The 12,296-nt window shown below is 38.3% G+C and overlaps 1 protein-coding gene across 1 annotated transcript in view; it reads right to left on the reverse strand.

Annotated features, from left to right (window-relative positions):
• Positions 1-459: 459 nt before the first annotated feature.
• LOC130231271 (cadherin-22) overlaps positions 460-12,296 on the reverse strand; it is a 44,368-nt gene continuing 32,531 nt past the window's right edge. The window contains exon 3 of the mRNA XM_056460759.1: positions 460-1,389. Within this exon, the coding sequence (XP_056316734.1) occupies positions 875-1,389 (515 nt within the window). The 3' untranslated portion in view covers positions 460-874. The remainder of the gene's footprint in view (positions 1,390-12,296) is intronic.

Genomic DNA, 12,296 nt, shown 5'->3' on the forward strand with positions numbered 1-12,296 from the left:
TGTTGGAGCAAAACTCTACAGGGACACCGGCCCTCGAGGATCGAGTTTGCCCATGCCTGGACTAAGCCAAAAAGAAAATGAATGAGTGAATTCTAAACTCCACAAAAGAGGATTCATGAAAAAAAAGTCGCTTAATTCATATTCTGTCGATTTCAGGAGTGAAACATGATCTGGACGTGTTTTAGCGAGATTCTCCCCAATATCCGCAACTTTTATCCACCAGCTTGTATTTTACAAAACAGTTTCTAAAAAATAAATACAAATATTCTCAAGACTAATTCACTGTCTCCAACAAACCCCCCCCAACTCATTCTTTTCATCAGCCCACCTTGTTTTTTGTTAGTCTTTATAAGTCACCCTGACAATATTCATCCAAAAAAAAACCTGTCCCATTTGTTTGCGTACTTCAGTCCACTGTCAGGATGGATAAATAAATAAATAGAAAGCAATAAATACATAAATAGTAGAACTTTTTAAATACATATGTGTTTTTCCTTGAATGTTTAGCCATTTCAGTTGCCTTTGTAATGATCCAAGCGTCCTTATTTATTTCCACAGATGGCCAAACGACACAAAAAGTGAAGAATGAGGTGCGTATGGCACGGCCCCGTTTCTCCAGCTCTCGCTGACAGATACTGGAGGACTGCCCACACCACTGCTCTTCTCCTTCAATACTGTATATTTGTCCTATAACGTTTCCTACAAGACAAGAAGTCACTTTAGGAAGTCCAAAAACAGGTGACATTAAAACTCCCCAAACTGACTGCTAGGGATTCAGAAAACCTCACCGAAAACAAACAAAAGAGAAGCTGCTGCTGCTGCAGGGAGGAAAAAACAACTCCATTTTTTTAAACGGATGCAGATCAGAATGGTGCTAGGATCCCTCTTCCTCAACTTGGGCCGGAGGGGCGTAATATCCAGCCAGTTGCCTAAATCTCGGCCCCCAGTCGCTTAGATATGAAAAATCCTGCTCTGAGGTGGTGGAAAGCGTGCGGATGGAGCTCAAGGATAGCGCCGGCGAACTGCTGCCCTCGAAAGCGTAAGTCTGGAAGGAGTCGTACGGCGGCACTGATAAATCCGCATCCGCTTGCTCCACCTTCTTGCGGATGTAGCCTTTGAAAAGCGAGAAATCTGCCGGTCCGCCGTCTCCCATCACTCTGTTCTGGATCCACTGCGGGACGGAGCGCAGGTCTGGGCCCGAATCTGAGTTTTTGACCTCGGGGAAGTCGTAGAGGCTGCGGAGGGCGCTCATGTCGTAGGCTTGCGTGTCCTGCTCGCCGCCGCCCTCGTCGTTGTATTTGATGACGTTGTCCCGCATGTCTTCCTCATCCTCGGACATCCGCTGACCCTTCCGGTGGCGTTTGAGGGTTAAGATTAGCAGCACCAGGACTGTAGGAGCAAAGACAGACAGAAGTAGTAAGTAAAACGTATGCAAATAAAGTACAGCTGAAGCCTAAATTATTAGCCCTTTTCTTTTTCAAATATTTCCCAAATTAATCAAAATAATAATTACAGTAAGACAGTAAAGTAACGATGAAGATAGTACGAAGATAGTAAGATGAGAAAATAACGTGATTTTTTTTCTGCAAATGAAGCATGAGCACACATTGCTTTGCATCTTATAAACACAACCAAGCCCTAAAATACACTCTGGACTACCACTTCAATTAAAAGCTTGTTCCAAATAGACGTGTCTTTAAAGTAGGTTTCAGAGACTTGGAGCCACAACACAGAAACACGGTCACCTTTTGTCTGTGTGAAGAGAGAAGCTTTACTCAACAGATGCGAACATGAGATCAGAGCAGATATCGTGTCAGGAGGAAGCGCAATTTCTTTGACCTTTAGGAATATGAAAGTTCACTGTACCGCAGTACGTAAGTTCAAAAATGTCACTGATTAAAGTTGAACTTCAAAACCATTGTGATCTTTCAGGCAGTGACGTTACTTTTCAGACCATTAAGAGTAGTAATAATAGCAGTAAAATGTAGTAAAAAAAATAATCAAAATATCATATTAGTCGTGCGTCACGGTGGCACAGTGGGTAGCACGATCGCATGTTCTCCCCGTGTTCGTGTGGGTTTCCTCCAGGTGTTTCCCCCACAAGTCCAAACACACGAGCTATAGATGAATTGGGTAAGCTAAATCGTCCATAGCGTATGTATGTGAATGAGTGTGTATGGATGTTTCCCAGTGATGGGTTGCAGCTGGAAGGGCATCCGCTGCGTGAAACATATGCTGGATAAGTTGGTGGTTCATTCCGCTGTGGCAACCCCTGATTAATAAAAGGACTAAGCCGAAAAGAAAATTAATGAATATCATAATAGTTTACTTGGGTTGTATGGTGGCGCAGTGGGTAGCATGATCGCCTCACAGCAAGAAAGTCGCTGGTTCGAGTTTCAGCTGGGTCAGTTGGCGTTTCTGTGTGGAGTTTGTATGTTCTCCCCATGTTCGCGTGGGGTTTCTCCGGGTGCTCTGGTTTCCTCCACAAGTCCAAAAAAATGGACTGGATAAGTTGGCGGATAAGTTGCTGGATAAGTTGGTGGTTCATTCCGCTGTGGCGACCTCAGATTAATAAAGGGACTAAGCCGAAAAGAAAATGAATGAATAGTTTACTTGCACTATGAGAAACTCGAAATTTATATAGAAATATACTTCTCAAACGTTTGGGGTCAGTGCATCATACTGTATATATATATTTTATATATGTATGTTTTAATTTATATAGTAATAATATGGGGTGCTGTGGTGGCACAGTGGTTAGTGATGTTGCCTCACAGCAAGAAAGTCACTGGTTTGAGCCTCGGCTGGGCAAGTTGGCATTTCTTTGTGGAGTTTGCATGTTCTCCCACAGTCCAAACACATGCGCTATACTGTAGGTGAATTGGGTAAGCTAAATTGGCCGTTATGTATGTGTGTGAATGAGAGTGTATGGGTGTTTCCCAGTGATGGGTTGCAGCTGGAAGGACATCCGCTGTGTAAAACATGCTGGATAAGTTGGTGGTTCATTCCGCTGTTGGGGACCCCAGATTAATAAAGGGACTAAGCTGAAAAGAATACAAATGAATGAATAAATATTACGTTTTATAATTTTTTTCTTTGTAAATAATGTTTACATTTTAGTTCAGTTTATCATGATTGAAAACTTTTCAATTTTACAGTTTTAAATTATTATTAAAATGAATAGATTAAAATGTATTTTTTATTCAGAAAGAATGCATTTAATTGATCATAAATTTAAACATATATTTATGTCTCAAAATAAGTATATTTCAAATAAATACTTTTGTTTTGAACTTTCTATTCTATTTCTATTAAAAAACTGGAAATAAAGCATGAGGATTTCCATAAACATGTGAATCAGTTTTGATTTGATCAAATATTATTCATTCTTTCATTTTCTTTTCGGTTTGTTCCTTTATTAATCAGGGGTTGCCACAGCGCAATGAACCGCCAACTTATGCAAATGCAGCGGGTGCCCTTCCATCCGTAACCCACCACTGGGAAACATCCATAAACACTCATTCACACACATACACTATTGATAATTTAGCCTACACCTATACCACATGTCTTTGGACTTGTGGGGAAACCTCCAACTGACCCAGCCGAGGCTCGAACCAGCGATGCCTTGCTGTGAGGTGAAGGTGCTACCCACTGCGCCACCGTGCAGCCCTTGATCAAATATTTTTTTTAAATGTTTTTTGATTACCAAAACATCATATAGGAATGATTTCTAAAGGATTGTGTGACACTGGAGACTAGATAAATGATGCGAAAAATCCAGCTCTGAATGATAATTTACATTTACACTCACCGGCCACTTTATTAGGTACACCTTACTAGTACTGGGTTGAACCCCCTTTTGCCTTCAGAACTTCCTTCCTGGCATAGATACAACCATGTACTGGAAATTTTCCTCAGAGATTTTGCTCTATATTGACATGATAGCATCACACAGTTGCGGCAGATTTGTCGGCTGCACATCCATGATGCAAATTTCTCGTTGCACCACATCCCAAAGGTGCCCAATTGGATTGAGACCTGGTGACTGTGGAGGCCATTTGAGTACAGTGAACTCATAGTCATGTTCAAGAAACCAGTCTGAGATGATTCGCGCTTTATGACATGGTGCGTTATCCTGCTGGATGTAGCCATAGGCTGTGGTGTTGACATGATGCTCAAATGGTACTAATGGGCCCAAAGTGTACCAAGAAAATATCCTACCCACCATTACACCAACATTGGGTACTTCGGCTGTCACGAGTGCTTATTTGAAATACTGTTGCCTTTTTATCAGCTGGAACCAGTCTGGCCATTCTCCTGTGACCTCTGACCTCAATGCATTTGTGCCCACAGAACTGCCACTCACAGGATATTTTCTCTTTTTCAGACCATTCTCTGTAAACCATAGAGATGGTTGTGCTTGAAAATCCCAGTAGATCAGCAGTTTCTGAAATACTCAGACCAGCCCGTCTAGCACCAACATCCCACGTTCAAAGTCACTTAAGTCTCCTTTCTTACCCATTCTGATGCTCGGTTTGAACTGCAGCAGATCGTCTTGACAATGCCTAAATGCACTGAGTTGCTGCCATGTGATTGGCTCATTAGAAATTTGCATTAACAAGCAGTTGGACAGGTGTACCTAATAAAGTGGCCAGTGAGTGAGTATTTACATAGAAAAAAGTAATCTTAAAAGTTAATGATATCTGATAGTATTAGTGCTTCTGCTGTATGTTTGCTTAAGTAAATGCAGCCTCGCTGAACAGAAACACGTATTTAAAAAAGGAAGACACAGTATGAGAGTAAAACCAATTGCAAACACAATCTGACTTTAACCTCATAATGCAAATCTTGACCACAGCATTGAGGGAAGGGAAGTCAACCAAATTAACCTCTGAATCTCATAAAAGCCATCAATGTCAAAGGTGAGCTCTGTTAACATATGCCTCCACATCGCTTTCATGAGGAATTATGACATATTAATAGAGTTTATCTATTGCTCACGCAGGTGTCAAGCGTCGCCATTTCTGAGAAAACGACTTATTAGAAAACGAAATTGTCTCAAACAGGAAGAAGAAAATTCATTAACCTTAAATTGACTCCTCAGTAAACAACATAGTCCAGCACAAGTGGACTTCTCTCAGTGAATCATCACAGCACAACACCAGGAGGATTTTAACAAAGCAAAGCCGGGAACATACTAACCACATCTTCATTTTAATGAGAGACTCGTCCTTACTGTAGCATTTCCACTACTGCATCAGGAAAACAACAATTGACAAAATAATCTCGCAGATATTTCTGTACAGCGCCGCAGTCGGGTTCCGGAAATAAAAACTTAAATTAATTTTCTCTATCTTGATTTAACGTCTAAATTACAGTTGTGAGCTCTGAAGTTGTTTCTGGCTTTGTCTAACCCATCTCTTCATATTAATTCAACTCATTTTTAAAGCAGTCATGTTTAATAGCTGAATCTGTGCAGAAAAACTACATTACCCATAATGCTGTTCAGAAAATTATGACCAATCAGAGTCTCAGGCTGCATCCGAAACCGCATACTTCCATACTATACAGTACGCTAAACTCAGTATGCGAGCCGAGTAGTATGTCCGAATTAATAGAATTTGAAAATCAGTATGCGAGAAGTACCCGGATGGTTTACTAATTCCGGTGAGATTCTGAAGTGCGCATTCCACACATGCTACGCTATCCCATGATGTCCCGCAAGAGAATTCATGAATGGGAGTGAAGCAACGCAACTGACGCAGGTAGGTCACGTGATCATGACAAAATGGGGGATGTAGTACGTCCGAATTACATTCATACTTCTTACATTCATACTGTATACAACATACTTTTCTAACGGCCGAGTAGTACGTTTAAATTCAAATGCAGTACCTACTGAGTAGTAGGCGGTTTCGGATGCAGCCTCAGAGTCTAAATGAATTTACAGATTGCTTTCAATTTGATTGCATCACTGGCAGTTTAACGTTAAATTCACAGTCTTGCTTTAGACTTTTTTTTTCAATAGTATCTGGATGCCTTGATGATGCAAACTGAGACTGCGTACCTCAGTGATGTAATGTCAGACACAATGCACTCAATGACATCACTGTAAGGGGTGGGGCTAGGAGTAGGGTTAGGTGAGCACATTAAAAAGCATTGGATGCAGCTCAGATTGCACTGCACCAGGTCAGCATTCAGACTCCTCTCAATTTTTTGCTTTAAATCAAAGGTGTAATGTCGTAATTATCAATGTAAGTACTTATAGGTGCTTTGTATTGGTAATCATATGTATATATATGTATATATATATATATATATATATATATATACAGTATATATATATATATATATATATATATATATATATATATATATATATATATATATATATATATATATATATATATATATATATATATATATATATATATATATATATATGAGAAATATAGCTAAGTTACACAGTATGCTATCCATCCCAGATGCAGAAAAGCTAGTCCATGCTTTTATGACTTCTAGGCTGGATTACTGTAGTGCTCTGTTCTCTGGTTGCCCAGCATCCTCTATTAATAAACTTCAGCTAGTACAAAATGCAGCTGCCAGAGTTCTCACCAGGTCTAGAAAATATGATCACATCACCCCAATTTTATCCTCCTTACACTGGCTGCCTGTTAAGTTTCATATTGATTTTAAAATATTGCTTCTTACATATAAAGCTTTAAATAATCTAGCTCCTGTTTATCTAACCAATCTTCTGTCTCGCTACAATCCAACTCGCTCTTTAAGGTCTCAAAACTCAGGGCTTCTGGTAGTACCTAGAATAGCAAAGTCGAGTAAAGGAGGTCGAGCCTTCTCATTTATGGCTCCTAAACTCTGGAATAGCCTTCCTGATCATGTCCGAGGCTCAGACACACTCTCTTAGTTCAAAACTAGATAAACAACCTATCTGTTTAGTAAAGGATACACATGCATCACATAGCGGTATGATACATGAATGTGCTCCACGCAGGTTTTTGCATCCCGTTTATTTACACTATGACCAGCAGCTACGCTAATCATTCTCTTTATTCTCTATTTCCACTGCATTATTCAAGAGGATCTGAACAATTTTAGTTACAAAAGCTCTCGCTAACAAGCCTTTTTTTTCTTAAATTAATTTTAAAGTTCATTTTAAAGTACATTCAAATATTTTCTTTTTTCATTATGAAGCTGAAAATACTTTATGTATGTAAAATTATAGTTTTCGTAATTAAAAGAGTAAAAAAAAAATTGCATACTGACCACAGGGAAATCTCCTGATCATAGATATTTGTATACATATCTTTGGCTCCAGATGGCCAGTCCTCCCCTAACACATTGGTCCCAGATTCATTTCAAAGGAGCGATACCCTGTACTAAAATGGCAGCTCTATTGACGCATTCCTTCCAATAGACAACAGCGGCACAGGCGACATCTAATGTAAATATGAATAAACAACAACAATTGCTGGGTTGTGATAGGTCAGTGGTGGTTTTTAAGGCAGAGCTTAGCGTAGGTCAATCGGTTGCATTATTCACGAGGATCTGGCAAGCGCTGTATTTGTCATCCCGATGTCTTCATTCGCCAACAATACGTGATTGAGAAGAGAAGTGCAGAAAGGATTACAAACAAATGAGAGTTTCACAAAGCTGCGCCGCGAGGTGGAGGGCAGATATGAATGAGGAATTAAACATGAACTGAAAAGGCAAACAATTGAGATGGATCGTTTCATAAATTAATGAGTCAGAAAACAAAAGCCGCATCCCTCTCGATAAATCAATGAAGCCTTAATCTGAGCCGAGTTATGTTAATTAATGTCTGCATTTGTGATTGCATGGCGTCGTTCGTACATTTCATCTGTCAGTGCTGTTTAAATAAACACAGAACCGGCAGAAAAACACACTCATGTCACTGGATTATCTATTTATTTTTTAGGTGACTGAAAAATTTTACCAATTACAATTTGTTAAATGTTGATGTTTTGGTTAGGGAAAGATGTCTGACCTAATTCTGTCCATGACTCTATTTTCAGCCTCCTAAAAGTGAAGGCAAAAGCTGTGATTTAGCAAAGTGGGTTAAAGTATTGAGATTGATGATTCATCAGTAACTTACAGTTTTTCTCAATTGCTTTGGCTTAATTCTCAATTGAAATTTTTAGAAAAACGTTTAGATCTCTGAACAATTAGCTTATTGTTCACTTCAGAGTGGCATTTCTTATATTCATTTAGGCTAATTGTAGATGCTTTGGCGCATGTCTGCAAAAAGTAGATGCTATTATCTGTAGTTTGGACAAAAAATAATCTCACTTAAACTGTGAAATTATTAGCCCCCCTTTAATTTTTTTTTATTTTTATATATTTCCCAAATGATGTTTAACAGAGCAAAGAAATTTTCACAGTATGTCTGATAATATTTTTTCTTCTGGAGAAAGGCTTATTTGTTTTATTTCGGCTAGAATAAAAGCAGTTTTTAATTTTTTAAACACCATTTTAAGGTCAATATTATTAGCCCCTTTAAGCTATTTTTTTTCGACTGTCTACAGAACAAACCATCATTATACAATGACTTGCCTAATTACCCTAACCTGCCTAGTTAACCTAATTAACCTAGTTAAGCCTTTAAATGTCACTTTAAGCTGTATAGAAGTGTCTTGAAGAATATCTAGCCAAATATTATATACTGTCATCATGGCAAAGATAAAATAAATCAGTTATTAGAGATGAGTTATTAAAACTATTATGTTTAGAAATGAGTTGACTCTACATTTGTGACCACTTACATTAACGACCCTAACAACAACCTAGCAACCACTCAGATCACCCTTGCAACTAAATGCCAAACAAAGCAACTAAAAATGACCTAGCAACTTCAACAATATAACAATTCTACATTATATCACAGAGACTCTCTCCATTTCTGACCACATTACATTCCCTAGCGACCACTCAGAAAAACTGACCCCATTATATCCCCTAGCAACACCCTAGCTCAGAACAGGCTAGCAACTAAATAGCAACATCCAAGAAATCATATTTGTTATTTTCAAAATAGATTCTAGAGACAGGACAATCACAAGACTCTCTTCATTCTAGATTCCTAATAAACCACCTAGCAACACCCTAGCAACCACTAAGAATGACCTAGCAACTACATAGCAACATTTTAACAATCAGCTAAAAATGACCTAGCAACTACAACAATGTAACATTTTTTACATTATATCACAGAGACTCTCTCCATTTCTGACCACAATACTGGACATTCCCTAGCAACCACTCAGAAAAATTGACCCCGTTATATCCCCTAGAAACCACTCAGAATAGTTTAGCAACTAAATAGCAACACCAAAGCAACAAGATTTGTTAATTTCAGAATAAATTCTAGAGACAGGATTATCACAAGACTCTCTTTGTTCTAGATTGTTAATAAACACCCTAGCAACACCTTAGCGACCACTAAGAATGACCTAGCAACTACATAGAAACCATTAAAAATTACCTAGCACTACAACAATGTAACAATTCGACATTATATCACAGAGACTCTCTCCATTTCTGACTACATTACATTTCCTAGCAACCACTCAGAAAAACTGACCCCATTATATCCCCTAGCAACACCCTAGCAACCACTCAGAACAGGCTAGCAACTAAATAGCAACACCAAAGCAACAAGATTTGTTAATTTCAGAATAAATTCTAGAGACAGGATTATCACAAGACTCTCTTTGTTCTAGATTGTTAATAAACACCCTAGCAACACCTTAGCAACCACTAAGAATGACCTAGCAACTACATAGAAACCACTAAAAATAACCTAGCAACTACAACAATGTAACAATTCTACATTATATCACAGACTCTTTCCATTTCTGACTACATTACATTCCCTAGCAACCACTCAGGAAAACTGACCCCATTATATCCCCTAGCAACACCCTAGCAACCACTCAGAACAGGTCAGAACAGGCTAGCAACTAAATAGCAACATCAAAGCTACAAGATTTGTTAATTTCAGAATAAATTCTAGAGACAGGCAAATCACAAAGACTCTTTTCATTCTAGATAGTTAATAAACACCCTAGCAACACCTTAGCAACCACTAAGAATGACCTAGCAACTACATAGAAACCACTAAAAATAACCTAGCAACTACAACAATGTAACAATTCGACATTATATCACAGAGACTCTCTCCATTTCTGACTACATTACATTCCCTAGCAACCACTCAGAAAAACTGACCCCATTATATCCCCTAGCAACACCCTAGCAACCACTCGGAACAAGCTAGCAACTAAATAGCAACATCAAAGCAAAAAGATTTGTTAATTTCAGAATAAATTCTAGAGACAGGCATATCACAAAGACTCTTTTCATTCTAAATTGTTAATAAACTCCCTAGCAACACCTTAGCAACCACTAAGAATGACCTAGCAACTACATAGCAACCACTAAAAATGACCTTGCAACTACAACAATGTAACAATTCGACATTATATCACAGAGACTCTCTCCATTTCTAACTACATTACATTTCCTAGCAACCACTCAGAAAAACTGACCCCTATTATATCCCCTAGCAACACCCTAGCAACTACCCAGAACAGGCTAGCAACTAAATAGCAACAACAAAGCAACAAGATTTGTTAATTTCAGAATAAATTCTAGAGACAGGCATATCACAAAGACTCTTTTCATTCTAAATTGTTAATAAACTCCCTAGCAACACCTTAGCAACCACTAAGAATGACCTAGCAACTACATAGCAACCACTAAAAATGACCTAGCAACTACAACAATGTAACAATTCGACATTATATCACAGAGACTCTCTCCCTTTCTGACTACATTACATTTCCTAGCAACCACTCAGAAAAACTGACCCCTATTATATCCCCTAGCAACACCCTAGCAACCACTCAGAACAGGCTAGCAACTAAATAGCAACAACAAAGCAACAAGATTTGTTAATTTCAGAATAAATTCTAGAGACAGGCATATCACAAAGACTCTTTTCATTCTAAATTGTTAATAAACTCCCTAGCAACACCTTAGCAACCACAAAAAATGACCTAGCAACTACAAAAATGTAACAATTCGACATTATATCACAGAGACTCTCTCCATTTCTGACTACATTACATTTCCTAGCAACTACTCAGAAAAACTGACCCCATTATATCCCCTAGCAACACCCTAGCAACCACTCAGAACAGGCTAGCAACTAAATAGCAAGACCAAAGCAACAAGATTTGTTAATTTCAGAATAAATTCTAGAGACAGGCAAATCACAAAGGCTCTTTTCATTCTAGATAGTTAATAAACACCCTAGCAACAACATAGCAACCACTTAAAAATTACCTAGCAACTACATAGCAACATTTTAACAGTCAGCTACAACAATGTAACCTCTGCATATCCAAACAAATCTTATTTTAAGTGTTATTTTGTGATTTTTTAAGTTTTTTTGTGCAAACATCAGTGTGTGTCTGCAGACATCACTGTGTTGTGCTGTAGTTTTAATACGGTGTCATGTTCACAGCATCATTGTGTTTTATGATGATGATGTAGACGGAAGTACACACTGTTTTCTGTTGTCTGCTTACTGCTGGACAATACATCGACGTTTAATTAAATCCGCTGTCATGGTTTGGCTCTTCATCACACAGCTCACATATTACAAACAATAAACATGCATATTCATTGTTCAGTTATGAAATATTATAATATATATACACTGCAATACCAATAACAAGTTTGCGAACATCAACTCAAATAGATTTTAGTTCACATTCCAGTTCTGTTGATGACTAAAAACAGTTTTAATGTCAAAGTATCTGCTCTCCATCACACAGCTTACATATTATGAACAATAAGCATGTTGAATTGTGAAATATTATAATATACACTCACTGGCCACTTAATTAGGTACACCTGTCCAACTGCTTGTTAACGCAAATTTCTAATCAGCCAATCACATGGTAGAAACTCAATGTATTTAGGCATGTAGACATGATTAAGATGATCTGCTGTAGTTCAAACTGAGCATCAGAATGGGGAAGAAAAGGGATTTAAGTGACTTTGAACGTGGCATGATTGTTGGTGCCAGACGAGCTGGTCTGAGTATTTCAGAAACTGCTGATCTACTGGGATTTTCATGCACAACCATCTCTAGGGTTTACAGAGAATGGTCTGAAAAAGAGGAAATATTCAGTGAGCGGCAGTTCTGTGGGGGCAAATGCCTTGTTGATGCCAGAGGTCAGAGGAGA

The sequence above is a fragment of the Danio aesculapii genome, chromosome 6 (genome assembly GCF_903798145.1).
Source record: "Danio aesculapii chromosome 6, fDanAes4.1, whole genome shotgun sequence".
Taxonomy (NCBI): Eukaryota; Metazoa; Chordata; class Actinopteri; order Cypriniformes; family Danionidae; genus Danio; species Danio aesculapii.